The 16,638-nt window shown below is 49.6% G+C and overlaps 1 protein-coding gene across 1 annotated transcript in view; it reads right to left on the reverse strand.

Annotated features, from left to right (window-relative positions):
- Nucleotides 1–6,853: 6,853 nt before the first annotated feature.
- The window catches only part of slc26a10 (solute carrier family 26 member 10), a 96,062-nt gene continuing 86,277 nt past the window's right edge, over nt 6,854–16,638 (reverse strand). Inside the window, exons 13-15 of the mRNA XM_085972515.1 lie at nt 15,381–15,435; nt 13,233–13,339; nt 6,854–9,216 (exon numbers count right to left, since the gene is read on the reverse strand). Coding sequence (XP_085828641.1) covers nt 9,178–9,216; nt 13,233–13,339; nt 15,381–15,435 — 201 coding nt within the window. The 3' untranslated portion in view covers nt 6,854–9,177. The remainder of the gene's footprint in view (nt 9,217–13,232; nt 13,340–15,380; nt 15,436–16,638) is intronic.

Genomic DNA, 16,638 nt, shown 5'->3' on the forward strand with positions numbered 1-16,638 from the left:
GGGGTGTAGGGGGCTGGAGGAGGTTACAGAGATAGGGAGGGTTGTAGGGGGCTGGAGGAGGTTACAGAGATAGGGAGGGTTGTAGGGCTGGAGGAGGTTACAGAGATCGGGAGGGGTGTAGGGGGCTGGAGGAGGTTACAGAGATCGGGAGGGGTGTAGGGGGCTGGAGGAGGTTACAGAGATAGGGAGGGTTGTAGGGCTGGAGGAGGTTACAGAGATCGGGAGGGGTGTAGGGGGCTGGAGGAGGTTACAGAGATCGGGAGGGGTGTAGGGGGCTGGAGGAGGTTACAGAGATAGGGAGGGGCAAGGCCATGGAGGTTACAGAGATAGGGAGGGGCAAGGCCATGGAGGTTACAGAGATAGGGAGGGGCAAGGACCAGGGGGTGATGGGTGAATGGGACTGGGTGTGAGTTAGGACACGGGGCAGTGAGCACAGGGGGTGATGGGTGAACGGGACTGGGTGTGAGTTAGGACACGGGGCAGAGAGCACAGGGGGTGATGGGTGAATGGGACTGGGTGTGAGTTAGGACACGGGGCAGTGAGCACAGGGGGTGATGGGTGAAAGGGACTGGGTGCGAGTTAGGACACGGGGCAGTGAGCACAGGGGGTGATGGGTGAACGGGACTGGGTGCGAGTTAGGACACGGGGCAGTGAGCACAGGGGGTGATGGGTGACCGGGACTGGGTGCGAGTTAGGACACGGGGCAGTGAGCACAGGGGGTGATGGGTGAACGGGACTGGGTGCGAGTTAGGACACGGGGCAGTGAGCTCAGGGGTGATGGGTGAACGGGACTGGGTGTGAGTTAGGACACGGGGCAGTGAGCACAGGGGGTGATGGGTGAACGGGACTTGGTGTGAGTTAGGACACGGGGCAGCGAGCACAGGGGGTGATGGGTGACTGGGACTGGGTGTGAGTTAGGACACGGGGCAGTGAGCACAGGGGGTGATGGGTGAACGGGACTGGGTGCGAGTTAGGACACGGGGCAGTGAGCACAGGGGGTGATGGGTGAACGGGACTGGGTGTGAGTTAGGACACGGGGCAGTGAGCACAGGGGGTGATGGGTGAACGGGACTTGGTGTGAGTTAGGACACGGGGCAGTGAGCACAGGGGGTGATGGGTGAACGGGACTGGGTGTGAGTTAGGACATGGGGCAGTGAGCACAGGGGGTGATGGGTGAACGGGACTGGGTGCGAGTTAGGACACGGGGCAGTGAGCACAGGGGGTGATGGGTGAACGGGACTTGGTGTGAGTTAGGACACGGGGCAGTGAGCACAGGGGGTGATGGGTGAACGGGACTGGGTGCGAGTTAGGACACGGGGCAGTGAGCACAGGGGGTGATGGGTGACTGGGACTGGGTGTGAGTTAGGACACGGGGCAGTGAGCACAGGGGGTGATGGGTGAACGGGACTTGGTGTGAGTTAGGACACGGGGCAGTGAGCACAGGGGGTGATGGGTGAACGGGACTGGGTGTGAGTTAGGACACGGGGCAGTGAGCACAGGGGTGATGGTTGAACGGGACTGGGTGCGAGTTAGGACACGGGGCAGAGAGCACAGGAGGTGATGGGTGACTGGGACTGGGTGCGAGTTAGGACACGGGGCAGTGAGCACAGGGGGTGATGGGTGAACGGGACTGGGTGCGAGTTAGGACACGGGGCAGTGAGCACAGGGGGTGATGGGTGAACGGGACTGGGTGTGAGTTAGGACACGGGGCAGTGAGCACAGGGGGTGATGGGTGAACGGGACTTGGTGTGAGTTAGGACACGGGGCAGCGAGCACAGGGGGTGATGGGTGACTGGGACTGGGTGTGAGTTAGGACACGGGGCAGTGAGCACAGGGGGTGATGGGTGAACGGGACTGGGTGCGAGTTAGGACACGGGGCAGTGAGCACAGGGGGTGATGGGTGAACGGGACTGGGTGTGAGTTAGGACACGGGGCAGTGAGCACAGGGGGTGATGGGTGAACGGGACTTGGTGTGAGTTAGGACACGGGGCAGAGAGCACAGGAGGTGATGGGTGAACGGGACTTGGTGTGAGTTAGGACACGGGGCAGTGAGCACAGGGGGTGATGGGTGAACGGGATTGGGTGTGAGTTAGGACACGGGGCAGTGAGCACAGGGGGTGATGGGTGAACGGGACTGGGTGTGAGTTAGGACACGGGGCAGTGAGCACAGGAGGTGATGGGTGAACGGGACTGGGTGCGAGGTAGGACACGGGGCAGTGAGCACAGGGGGTGATGGGTGAACGGGACTTGGTGTGTGTTAGGACACGGGGCAGTGAGCACAGGGGGTGATGACTGAACGGGACTGGGTGCGAGTTAGGACACGGGGCAGTGAGCACAGGGGGTGATGGGTGAACGGGACTTGGTGTGAGTTAGGACACGGGGCAGTGAGCACAGGGGGTGATGGGTGAACGGGACTGGGTGTGAGTTAGGACACGGGGCAGTGAGCACAGGGGTGATGGGTGAACGGGACTGGGTGCGAGTTAGGACACGGGGCAGAGAGCACAGGAGGTGATGGGTGACTGGGACTGGGTGCGAGTTAGGACACGGGGCAGTGAGCACAGGGGGTGATGGGTGAACGGGACTGGGTGTGAGTTAGGACACGGGGCAGTGAGCACAGTGGGTGATGGGTGAACGGGACTGGGTGTGAGTTAGGACACAGGGCAGTGAGCACAGTGGGTGATGGGTGAACGGGACTGGGTGCGAGTTAGGACACGGGGCAGTGAGCACAGGGGGTGATGGGTGAACGGGACTGGGTGTGAGTTAGGACACGGGGCAGTGAGCACAGGGGGTGATGGGTGAACGGGACTGGGTGTGAGTTAGGACACGGGGCAGAGAGCACAGGAGGTGATGGGTGACTGGGACTGGGTGCGAGTTAGGACACGGGGCAGCAGGGTTTTGGATGAGCTGAAGTTTACGGAGGGTGCACGGTGGGAGGCCGGCCAGGAATGGTCAAGTCTGGAGGGAACAAAGACATGGATGCAGGTTTCAGCAGCGGATGAGCTGAGGTAGGAACGGAGACAGGCGATGTTAGGGAGGTGGAAGTAGACGGTCTCCTCAAACGCATAAAGTTGGCCCTCTTAAAATTTAGCAATTTTGTCTGGGTTTTAGTAACTTCTCCAATTCTTATATCAAATGTGATCACATGTACTTAAAGCCTCACCCCTCTTTGTGTTGGAGCTTTGATCATCCCTATTACTAAATCAAATCCAGGACGTGTTAGCTCTTTTACAAACTGAGTCATAAAACAGCCTTCCATTAACTCTAGAAATCCCTTCCTTGTCTTACCAGTAGACATTATTGTCGCAGCCAATTTCTGGTAAATTGGAATCTCCAGCTGTTATAGGTAGTCCCTTACAAGTCGCCTTCTTTATCTCATCCCACTGTTCCACATCAAGGCTTTCACCCTGCCCTGGGGGGGACGGGGAGGGGTGTCTATAGCATAGCCCCAGTAATAGTTTACCTCTGTTACCATCTATGATCCATGACCTCTGTTGTCTTCAGGCTTACGAAAGGGCTGTGGTTGTTCGTTGCTGTGACAAACCAGTCAGTAATGAGCTGTAGCTTCTCCAGAGTGTGCCTCTCGAGAACACGATCATCTGTAAACAGAAGCTCATCTGATCTCCTCTGTGATCTTTGTTGAGGCTCAGTCCCATTCAAGTTGAAGAGCATCCCCAATGCAGAAGCATTTGCGAACACTCTTTGTGCAACATCAACTATAGCTTCAAAGAAGCATCGAAGGAGGCTAGGGGCTTCTTTCTTGACTCAGTCGGTGATGTAAAAAGGCTTAGACAGAACTCCACTCTACCAAGCACTCTATCATGGAACGCCTTCGTGACTGCAACCAGTACATGGTGAAGGCGCTGGAGTTCCTCTAAGACCAAAGAGTTATACTAGTAAGTAGCCTTGCTACCAATGGGGCCATCCTTGCTGGAAAGGCCGACAAATAGCAGCAATGTTTAGGAGTGATTGGTCGCTGTCCAAGCACAGTCCATCCCCACATGAGGGGGAGAATGGGGTTTTGAATTTAGAACTACATACAAATAGGAAATAGCTGCCGTCCCATCAAAGAAAGAATTCACTTCAGGGGTGAGGTTTGTCTTTGCACATGGAAAGTGTATTAAAACAGTTACTTCATTTCCCTGGTAGAGTAACACACTCAAGGAATGCCCGAGTTTGACCTGTGTGATGCCTGCAAGATCAGAGTTGCCAGAACAGAAGCACATCCGATGAGCCAATCTGAATGCACCTGCAATAATGTTGCTGAGCTACTTGTTAAACATAAAGCAAGCTGGTATAAAACACACAAGGACAGGAATTGGACATCGTTGGGCCCATTCTTTGGCCAAAAAATAAGCGTTGGTGGGTGGGTTTTGCGTCAGGATCTCCGGCGCCCAATATCTCCCAAAAATGGGCTGGCTGCCAAATTTGAAGCCAGCGATTTCTAAGTGTGCAGGGCGCCCACCTGAACCAGGCATTGGGTGTCTAGACCATGCAAATCATGGGTCCTAATGCTGGCTTTGTTCCGGGTCTTCACCGCCTGACTAGTGCTCCTTAAAGGGACCGCTGGAGGCTGCCACAAAGAAGTACGGAAACTTTTTTAATCGTCATCCTCCACAAAAATACCATGGGCCTCTGCTAGCCCAGGGCCTGTTCCCCACCTCTGCTTCACCTCCCACTACCGCCACCCCCCACCCCGGACCTAACCACATGCCGGCGTGGTGTTGGAGCCAGCCACAATTCCTAAGGCCCCGACCAGCGAGTGGCATCAGGACGCCCGATTGGGCAGTTGAGGCACCAGCGTGACTCAGCTGGAGCCTCATAAATATATGCAAATTGGGGGGGCCTATCAGAAAGGACCCCCAATGGAAATCTAACCACAGCGGACGCTCCACTGAGTAAAACCTTGCTGAGGCTCAAAGGAGGCCCTGTCAGGTGAGAGCAAAACTTATCTTTGTGGAGCCAGGAGAGAATTAAAGAAAGACTTGCATTTCTATAGCGCCTTTCACGACCTCCCAAAGCGCTTTACAGCCAATGAAGTACTTTTGAAGTGTAGTCACTGTCGTAATGTAGGAAACACGGCAGCCAATTTGCGCACAGCAAGATCCCACAAACAGCAATGTGATAATGACCAGATCATCTGTTTTAGTGATGTTGATTGAGGGATAAATATTGGCCAGGACACCAGGGAGAACTCTCCTGCTCTTCTTTGAAATAGTGCCATGGGATCATTTACATCCACCTGAGAGAGCAGACAGGGCCTCGGTTTAACATCTCTTCCGAAAGACGGCACCTCCGACAGTGCGGCGCTCCCTCAGCACTGGCACGGATGTGTCAGCTTGGATTATGTGCTCAAGTCTCTGGAGTGGGGCTTGAACCCATGACCTTCTGACTCAGAGATTGCTTTCACCCCGTTTCCGCCCGTGAAATCCTCCTGATTTCAACCCCCATGACAACTCACTGCCGGCCTGGTGGCCACTGAGCCGCCCAAACTTCAGAGGCCCAAAGGTGACGGGCTGCCTCTGGACCCCCGTTTCGGGTGGGCAGCCGCCTGGTGGGACGTCAATGAGGCCTGGTCCTTAAAAAGGACCAGGGCTTCCATCATCCCTCCCGGGCGCTCGAATTCTCCCTTTAAATATCCGCACACACAAAAGCAGACAATATAAATTTAGGCGCTAACAATGTAAAAGTGCAGCTAGCAAGGTTCTGCGAATTCGATTGTACCGTCCATAATGTCACAGAGACTAAGGCCCCGATACTAACGGGGAGGGTGCAGAAGAGCCCGGTAGCGGGTGAAGCACCCGGCAAAGCCAGGGCCGTGGAGGCCCTGCTAATCTTAACAGCTGTTAAATGGACCCCTCTGATTGGACTTTTCAAAAGTCTTATTAAAATAACAGCCTCTAATTGGTCTGCGACTTCTAAACCCGATTGGTCAACATTAATAAGGTAGCATGTTGCGTTTGGCCAAGTTGCACAATCAATTCGAGCACTGATTGGTTAGTTAGAACAAAACTAATAGCAAGTGATTGGTGGAGCTGTCCATGGGTCAGACGAGCTGTACCTCTGTATAATGAAGCTGGATGCCATGGCACATGCCCACCTATGTCCATGAATACAGGATGAGGCATGGAGCCTGGTTGAGGAAGCAGCAAGTGTTGGTGGTTAAAGAACGGCTGGTTCATGCTTGGCAGAGGTCCAGTATGGTGACTGGCCACACTGCATTGCTTTGGGATTTCGACATAGGTCTGGCTTTCAAACAGAGGAGAATGTAGATATATTAATGTACGTGCCAGTCACATGGTGCTCTGGGCAATGTGGGGAGTCCACCATCCAACTTATTCCAACATATTCAACCTGAATGATGCCATGATGGAGGCAGAAAGCAGACAACCATGAAGAAGGGATCCAGGGTCCTTGTGCAAGTCCAACAATCTGTGCTCACACAGGTCAGTGGCTGATGGGAGGACTTGGCCTCCATCAGTGGCACGCTTTCAGTAGCACAGGAAGAGGCCATTGGCAACCATGCCAGCATAGTGTTTATGTGACACAAGTTGGAGGGCATTGCAAGGATACAAGGGGGCCGAATTTCCTCTGCCCAGCGCCCCGTCCGTGCCAGTTTCCAGGGCACCTGTAATCAGCAGGCGCCACCTCATTTGTGCAGGACGCACATTGCCTGGGTTGTCCCCAGTTCACAGGAGGATGATTAACCTCAAGCTTCGCCCTCCAGATCTATGGCCTCATTTCATCCCCTGGTGTGTTATCACCTGATAATATACTGCGGCCTGTGGTTTATGGTTCACTTAGACCAGTGGCTCCCAGTGAAACTTGGTGCAATAAATACTCAGCATCTAACAGGTGACTACCATGTTGGTGTTTAATAAAACATTGGAAATATCCGCCATACAACGTTGCACTTTATAAATGATTGTTTATTTACAGACATGAATTTCTAACAAAATCACATTGGTAAATCAGACACAACAATTAAGGATTGGTAGAATCGTGAATGGTTTAAACACATTGCCAGCGCTAAGTAGTGATGGGTAAAAATGATCTTTCAACTCTGAAACCCACTCTGCCCCTGAGCTCTCTTGGGTGTCTCAATTCTGCACAAGTAGTCCCTAGCATTTTTTTCTCCTGCCTTGTTCTCCTGAAGGCATTGGCTGGTGCTGGGGTACAGTGCCATGGCTAATGGGCAGCCCAGTATCTCGCCCAAGTGGCCAATCTTCGTGTGTGAGGAAGAGTGGCAAGAAATATATAAAATTCTTACAGGGCTTGACTGGGTAGATGCAGGGAGGATGTTTCCCCTGGCTGGGGAGTCTAGAACCAGGGGTCGCAGTCTCAGAATAAGGGGTCGGCCATTTAGGACTGAGAGGAGGAGAAATTTCTTCACTTAGAGGGTGGTGAATCTTTGGAATTCTCTCCCCCAGAGGGCTGTGGAGGCTCAGTCATTGAGTATATTCAAGACAGGGATCGATAACATTTTGGGAACAAAGGGAATTAAGGGATATGGGGATAGTGCAGGAAAATGGAGTTGAGGTCGAATATCAGCCATGATCTTATTGAATGGCGGAGCAGGCTCGAGGGGCCAAATGGCCGACTCCTGCTCCTATTTCTTATGTTCTTGGCAAGGTACTTGACCATTAACTTGACCATCCAATTGAGGTGTTTAAGATGATGAAAGGATTCGAGAGGGTAGATCGAGAGAAACTATTTCCTCTGGTGGGGGGAGTCCAGAACAAGGGGGCATAACCTTAAAATTAGAGCCAGGCCATTCAGGGGTGATGTCAGGAAACACTTCTTCACACAAAGGGCGGTGGAAATCTGGAACTCTCTCCCCCAAAAAGCTGTTGAGGCTGGGGGTCAATTGGAAATTTCAAACTGAGATTGATAGATTTTTGTTGGGTAAGGGTATTAAGGGTTATGGAACCAAGGCGGGTAGATGGGGTTAAGATACAGATCAGCCATGATCTGATTGGATGGTGGAACAGGCTCGAGGGGCTGAACGGCCTCCTCCTGTTCCCATGTTCCATTAGGGGCAACATAGCTGAACCCAAACCTGCTCTTAGCAAAGTCCACACACACGCATTTTCCGGCAGGCGTCACTGGATAGTGATCAGGAGCAGGAACCCTGGACGATTTTCCCCTTCTGAGCACAGGGGCACTCTGATCAATTGTGACAACCTTGCCTCCTTTTGCAGCAGAGGTCAGCCAACTCAGCAGAGACTGGGGGTCAAACCTGAGACCTTCCCGGCCTGTTTGATTCAGTTACACGGTGTACCGAGCCATAGGGAGTCTCGACTTTGACTGTCTTTAACCACAGTATTATTCGAGAAACAACAGCAGTTTATCGAAGTCAAGTGTAAAGTTCCTTAACAGAAATGAAAGGGGCACTGCCTTGATGAAAAGATGTTTGGCAAACCTGCTTGGTGGGGGGGGGGGGGGGAGAAGAGTGAGGGCCATCACATGTTACCGTTGCCACGTGTTTCAACACCATTGCATTTTATGTTTGTAAATAAAGGAAGCTTCATCCACAGGTAGCAGCCTGGACCAACACTGGTGACATCCAGGATGCTCAGCTTAATCAAGGTTCCCAGCTCAATCACTTTGCCCATGCAAACATGGGCATCGCTCTTCTCAACCCCAACTACCTCACCTCCATCTCCAATCAACTAGACTGTCTTGCCAAACACTTTCATGAAGAAGGTGCCCCTTTAACCAATCACTCTAGTTATTTATCTCATTCACTATCACTGTGACAGCCCAGATCCATTCTGCACAATTACAATAAGATCCCATCTGGGTGAGACGATCCCAAATGACAACTTCAATTGTGGGGGAGTTAAAGCTGACTTCCTCGTTTTTAACGTGTGACCTTTCACTTGAACCTAACTGCAATTTGCTTCAGGCAACCATTTTGATTCAGTCCCCAGGCAACCATTTTGATTCAGTCCCCAAGAAGCCATTTTATACAGCTCGATCTGTAACTGTTTTCTGTTAGCAAAATGCTATACATTTTAGATTAGAAAATAATTCTCATTCTGCGCTCCAGCTTGGACAGAATCTATTTATTTCCTTTCAAGTATCCTTGAAAGGCAATTATGGTCGTGCAGGACCTTGCGAATGTCCTTTAAGTGCTTGGTTACAGCGGTTATTGAGCTGAAAGTCCACAGGAATCTTTCATACCCAAATTGTAGTGCTTTTCTGTGATGATGCTTCCTAAAAAAAGAAAAATGATCAAATAGAAAGTTTCAAATTTTGTGGGATTGCTCTTCAGTGATTCATTCACATAACAGGATATCCATTTACTATTTCCAGGTTGCTTCCTGGTCACTGAATGCGAGCACGATGACTTGTGGAAGGAACAGAGCTGGAAAATTCCACTTGCTAGTTACAGCGGGAGCTGCTTTCCCGTTGTGGCAATTTGCCAGCTTGCCCATCCATCTCCACTTAATTCTTTCTCTGCTTTCTTGATGCACCCGATTCCCTGTGGTCCACTGCAACTCTTCACTACCCCATAGGCTAGCTCCTTGTAGCAACAAATAGGGTCAATCAGGAGAAAAGGACCAGGTATAATAGTTGACTGCGCATCGAAAGAGCAAAGCAACAATTGTTAAGGCAAATGAAATGCTGGGGTGCAGAAGTGGACCTGTGGAAGCTAAGTCCAAGAACTGATAGGAGCCTCTACAAAGCACTGCTAAAGTAACAGGTACAGGTGTGTGGTGACCATGGTTACCAGAAGATATAGAAGCTGCAGCAAAGATTCAAGAGGGAAAACAAAGATGGTTTCAAGTTTCCGGTCACAATTACAGAAAGAGGCTGAGGAACTGTGAGAAAACACAGAATAAGAACAAGCCATTTGGCCCATCAAGCCTGTTCCTTCCACCACCCATGCACAGTCTGCTGTATCACGGAGAGGGCAAGTGATTAGTTATCGTTCTGATCTCCTCAGAAATGGGCATTTCCACCGCCTGTGGGATGTTTTATGCAAAATTGCGGTCTACAGTCAGCAGATCGTGTAACGCATGGCAAGTAGTAGAAGTTTGCAGGCTTTTGCGCTGCGGCAAATCACGCCCGCCCCCCCAGTACTGAACGCATGTTAGCACCTTAAGGAGGCTCCAATATGGGCAGCACCTGGTTTGTAAATCTCCTTTTTTTCCGCGCTTGGCGCTCAAGCACTTTCCTCAAACATTGTGCACTGCAAAGCTGGACTAGCGAACCAATCGCCATTTATGCTGTTCAAGTAGCTCGGTAGCTGCTTAGGAAGTATCACCATTGCAGGTGGCTCATGATTGGCTCCTCGTTCTCAGGAACTGCACACTTCGCACCCACTCATGACGTCAATTATGTTGAAGACAGGCGATTCTCCCATTTTTCATTAAAAGAACACATCCCACTCAATTCTCTTTACCCCAGTGAAAGTGAGTTGAGCTCTACAAGGATCTCCTCGTAGCTTAGTGCCCCAAGTCCTGGAACCTTTCCTTGTCTATCTTCTCCAAACCCTTTCAATGCATTTATAGATTAAGTTCCAGTGCCATGCCCTGGAAATATCTCCTGAGCTTTGATTGGCTTTATTAACATTAGCTTTGCACTGACTGGTGATGAGGAATCACATTGAACCCATTCCATGCATCACCTTTACTGAAGAACACCCTTCCATTGTCTTTCTCCGACTGCTTGCCTATGTTTGTGCGCGGGTAACCCTTAAATGTCAGAATGCGCTGTCTACCAGCTCAGTGGATGGCCGCCTTATACAGTTGTATAAAGCTCTGGTTAGACCCTATCTGGACACTGTGTTCTGTTCTGGGCCCCGTACCTCAGGAAGGGTATATTGGCCTTGGAGGCGGGGCAGCGCAGATTCACCAGAATGATACCGGGGCTAAAAGGGTTAAATTATGAGGACAGGTTGCATAGACTGGGCTTGTATTCCCAAGAGTATAGAAGATTGATTAAGGGGTGAGCTAATTGAGGTGTTTAAGATGATTAAAGAAGTTGACAGGGTAGATCGAGAGAAACTATTTCCTCTGGTGGGGGGGAGTCCAGAACAAGGGGGCACAACCTTAAAATTAGAGCCAGGCCGTTCAGGGGTGATGTCAGGAAGCACTTCTTCACACAAAGGGTAGCGGAAACCTGGAACACTCTCCCCCATTAAGCTGTTGAGGCTGGGGGTCAATTGGAAATTTCAAAACTGAGATGGATGGATTTTTGTTAGGCAAGGGTATTAAGGGATACGGAATCAGGGCTGTTAGATGGGAGTTAAGATACAGATCAGCCATGATCTAACTGAATGGTGCAACAGGCTCGAGGGGCTGAATGGATCCTCCTGTTCCCATGTTCTGTCACCACTGGGCACCGCGTGGAATTTTGGTTTTGTTTTCCCCCAGCCTCACCATTTCAATTTGTTACTTTACTTTTAAAAATCAGTTTGGGTGGACCAGACCCTCCCCGAGAGGTATTAGTGGGGTCGACGCTTTAAAGGGGAGACAGTCGATCATGCCAGCCCTACTTTTTTGCCACTGGCCTATCTCAAAGTAGCACCCTTACGCATTGGGGATCATTTTAACGTGATGCGCCCAGCAGGAAGTTGACGGGTTCGTATCTGTCGCCCATAAGTCGATGGAAAGTAAAATCGTGCGGGGTGTAAAATGGGTGGCAGATCCGACCAGGCTAGTTTCCCGCCTATGTTTCAAGCTTTAGATCTTGCCTGGCTAATCCTTAAAGTGCCAGCTGACTGGATGCTCTTTGCCACCGGTGGCCACTGCGGGATACATTTTATATTATTTGGCACAGTTTGGACAGTTATCAGCTATGTTATGGTACTGTTATTTGTTAAAAATATGAGTCTGGGAGGGCCAACGCTTCCTGAGTTTTTAGTGGTGCCCTCTCTGCAAGGTGTGACACTTGACCATGTGTCCTCCTGTGACTGGAGAAATGCAAAGGCAGGGCCCTTTCACTGTGGACATCTCCTCTCCTCGTTGGGATACATTGCCCCTGGTCTCTAAAATAAGGAGGAATTCAAAGTTCAGCTGTCGAGAGGCAGCTTTTGTGTGAGGCAGTTTAGGGGAAGCAGGGGAGGTGGTTTGAAGCTAAATAAAGCCGGAGCTTAATTAAGTTTAACATGCTCTTATATTACACTCTTGCAGAACAGAGTGACTGCTGCCAAAGATCGGAAGCTGCGTTGGTTTAAGTATTGGGGGGCAAAATTTGGTTGATTTGCACCTCCCATTAGAGGGCGCTAACGGGGCGCAAAGCAACTAGCGCCTGGGCGTGGCGCCGCCAACGCCTCCCGCGAAATTTAGCAGGAGGTTAGTGGCGGCGGTAACCGTTAGCGCCCGTAATAAGGGGAGGAAGGCCTGCAGTACCGCGGCACGATGTGCCGCAGCGCCGTGATATTCACTCTCAGCGCCCCAAGAGAGAGGCGGGGTGCTTCCAGTAGCGCCCCGCCTCCCTCTTGGGGCGCTACCAGTGAATTTTGGGCGCAGGGGTGCTAATTATTTTGGGGTGCTAAAAGTAGCAACCCGGCAAAGTTAGCGCCTCAAAGGGAGCGCGATCCAATTTTTCCCCCTTAATGTATAATAATATCGTAATATCGCATAAATCTGTGGAGCTCTGGGTTGGTTTAATAATAATGTATAATAATATCGCGGGTTGGTTTAAGTATAAATGTATAATAATTTCATGAGGGGAGGGTTGCGGAGATTTATTTGTTCGGAGCGCGAGCTCCGTGTGAAGGGAAAGGAGAAGACAATTAATAAAAATGGACGTTTGCTGTGCTTTGCTGGCACAGATTTTCTTGTCCTGACGCGGCTCTGTTTGGCAGTAGCGATACTGCCGACCCGCTCGGTGCAAAAGCGGGGCCTGTAGGTTCTCGTTCGGGGCTTGAGGCCTACACCGGGTGTTTACAAAGCCTCCCCACCGGTTCCATTGTTCCCCTGCCTCCTCCCCGCTCCGGAACCTTCTCTCCGCTTTGTCTCCATCACCCTACTGGCGGTACTGTGCACCCACAGGACCTCCCCCCCCCAACCGAGCCTTCTCCGCGCACCAGCCCCCTGCAGTATTTATAGGGCCTATTCTATCGCTAGGAATGTTCTGGGTAAAAACCACCGCCATTTTCAAACTACGCATGCGAAATACTTCAACTTCGTTGGCAGCAGCCACTGCCTTTACAGAATGTGTTGGGATGGACAGTCTTGGGGAACAAAAACAGGAGAAAACCGCATTAGAAAGACTGTTACCTTCATTTGCTGTACGTAGACAACAGCATCGTGCACTGTTACAAAGATCTGCTCTGGACGAAGGTGGTTAAGTAGGCCGCTACACGTCAATATTTTCAAAACATCTTCTAGAAAACATAAAGAACAAAGACATTTGTAACTACGTAAAAATCAATGACTGCATCTTTAGAATGGCCTGATTCCTTAACTCGAACTCTAGCTTTCCTCCAACTCCCTAGAAGCTAAACAAAAGCAAAATACTGCGGATGCTGGAAGTCTGAAATAAAAACAGAAAATGCTGGAAACACTCAGCAGGTCAGGCAGCATCTGTGGAGAGAGAAACAGAGTCAAAGTTTCAGGGCGATGACCCTTCGTCAGAACTGGAAAAAGTTAGAGATGTAACAGGTTTTAAACAAGTCATTTGATCTCTCCTGCCTTCCATCCTATCACAGACTTTCCCTTTTGTTCTTTCCTCCCCTCCCCTCTTTCTCTGCCCCTGCACTTGCTTAAAACCGGTTACATCTCCAACTTCTTTCAGTTCTGATGAAAGTTCATCGAACTGAAACGTTGACTGTTTCTCTCTCCACAGATGCTGCCTGACCCGCTGAGTATTTCTAGCAGTTTCTGTTTTTATCTCTATAAGCTAATCTAGATGTTTCAAAGTCCAAGAAGACAATGGGATGAGCTAACTAACCAAGCTGAAGGTGAATGGTTTGTCTTGTCTTGACCACCTTCCATGTGAGGCTAAGTCTCTTGGGTGTGAGCTCATTATTTAACTTGAATTGACGAAGATGAAGAATGTTAGAGTGAACTGGGAGGAGGGTGAAAAGAGATCCAGCATGAACTGGGGGAAATCAGAAGTAAAGTTTCTTGCCCTCTCTCAATGCAATTCCTTGGCCTCCAAAGCTTTCTTCTTTCTCCCTGAGCTCATTCCCCACCTCGTTCGCTTTCATTCTCCATCCAGTTTCTATCAGACTCTTTCCAATTCCAATTCCAATTCAAATGCTTTATTGGCATGAAAGTTTACAGAGAACCATATTGCCAAAGCTTACATAGCAAAAAGGTACAGTTTTCCAACATTCTGTAGGTGTCAATCGATTTGACATTTGTTGGGTACATACAATATTACTTTTAAACAATATTAATTTTAAACAGTCTTTCTACTTCATTTGGTACGTTCAATATTAATTTTAAACAGTCTTAATTTTAAACAGTCCTCAGGTTGTGACATGTTGTTACATATTTGGCCCCAAGGTATGGTCTGTCTCCTTCTCCTAGGACTAATCTCAATTTTGACAGGTCATCCAATTCCTTGAAATCTGGGGTTGTTTGGCTTAGCTTGTTGAATAATATGTTTCTTGATGTGTTGAATTTTTCGCATTTTAGGAGGAAATGCATCTCTGTTTCAACCTCGCCGGCCAGACATTGATCGCATATTCTATTCTCTCTAGGCTGCCAGGATTTCTTGTATCTGCCTTTTTCAATTTCCAGTTGGTGGTCGCTTAGTCTGTACCTGGTGAGGGTCTGTCTCTGTTTTGTGTCTCTGATGGTCGTGAGGTAGTCTGCCAGTTTATATTCTCTTTTTAGGGCCCGGTAACATTCTAATCTGCTTTGGCTTTCGGTTATTTTGTTCCAATGTTCCAGGTAGGTTTCTTTGCATTTTTTAATGATTTGGTTCACTCGGATTGGTGTTTGGATGGCTGTGTTGGTCTGGGGCTGGTCAGGGTCCGGCTGAGTACTTAGTTTCAGTAGCAGCTGACTCAGGGGACTCTTTTCTGGGTTTAGCTCTTGGGTCTGAAAGGCTTTGAAATGAAGGGTGTCTGGGGAGCTAGATTTGAGGTGATTTAGGAAGTTTAGTGCTCGTTTTTGGATGTTTATTATCAGTGGGTATCTGCCTCACTCTGTCTGTCTGTGAGTCCATTCCCTGCCCCTGGAACCTTCCTGGCCTGTGCGTCTCGTGCAGCACACCATGTGGTACCATTTACATCTCTGCCAAGTCAACAGGGGAAGCTCTTCAAGAGGGCTTGGTTTCACTGCAGTGGATTGTCACATCAAGGGTACGCCATAATATAATACACTCAGTATCCCAAACCAAAAATCAACTGACTCCTAAGGGAAGACATTTCAACAGATGATATGGCATGGCGATCTCCTTATTATGATACTTACTGTTGCATTCTGCTAGGTAGACCCACATGTCGGCTTTTTGACATTCCACACACATCTGCAAAATAAGACCATTGGAGAAAGTAAGACCAACTGTTTATTTTCTGGAGCAGTGCCCCTGAGCATTACATTTCTTTGAGACACCCTGATGGCAGCTTAAGGGGAAGCTAGATAAGTACATGAGGGACAAAGGAATAGAAGGATATGTTGATAGGGTGAGATGAAGAGGGGTGGGAGGAGGCTCGTGTGAAACATAAACATAGACCAGTTGGGCTGAATGGCCTGTTTTTTGTGCTGTAAATGGTAGGATACTGAGAAGTGTAGAGGAACAGAGGGACCTTGGAGTGCATGTCCACGGGTCCCTGAAGGTAGCAGGACAGGTAGATAAGGTGGTTAAGAAGGCACACGGTAAGAGCAGGGAGGTTATGCTCGAACTATATAAAACACTAGTTAAGCCTCAGCTAGAATCTGGTCACCACATTACAGGAAAGATGTGACTGCACTGGAGAGGGTGCAGAGGAGATTTACGAGGATGTTGCCTGGGCTGGGGAATTTTAGCTATGAGGGAAGATTAGATAGGCTGGGGTTGTTTTCCTTGGAACAGAGGAGGCTGAGGGGAGATTTAATTGAGGTGTATAGAATTATGAGGGGCCTAGATAGAGTGGATAGGAAGGACCTATTTCCCGAGCAGAGAGGTCAATAACCAGGGGGCAGAGATTTAAAGTAATTGGTAGAAGGATTAGAGGGGAGTTGAGGAGAACTTTTTTCACCCAGAGGGCGGTGGGGGTCTGGAACTCACTGCCTGAAAGGGTGGGAGAGGCAGAAACCCTCATCACATTTAAAAAATGCTGGGATATGCACTTGAAGTGCCGTAACTTACAGGGCTACGGACCAAGAGCTGGAAAGGGGGATTAGGGTGGAGAGCTCTTTTTCGAACAGTGCAGACACGATGGGCCAAATGGCCTCCTTCTGTGCCGTAAATTTCTATGATTCTAAATTCTATGTGACAGGAGGAACTTGGAGGTGGGGAGAGTGGTAACAATGGGAGCTTCAACCTCTGTTCATTTGTGACCTGCTTTTCTTATATAAATATTCTGATGACATTTTAGTGATAATTTCAGTTTCTTCTATCTAATTTTGACAAACGTAAAAGGGGTCATTTCCACCTTCGCCGATTGAGTCTAAATTACTCACTATGAAACCCACAATGGAAATGGAAAGCAAGTGGATTCTATAATGGGCGGGAGAAGTTAACCAGGAT

This window comes from Somniosus microcephalus, chromosome 33 (assembly GCF_052327205.1).
Source record: "Somniosus microcephalus isolate GS21.2 chromosome 33, FLI_Smic_1.0, whole genome shotgun sequence".
NCBI classification, from domain to species: Eukaryota; Metazoa; Chordata; class Chondrichthyes; order Squaliformes; family Somniosidae; genus Somniosus; species Somniosus microcephalus.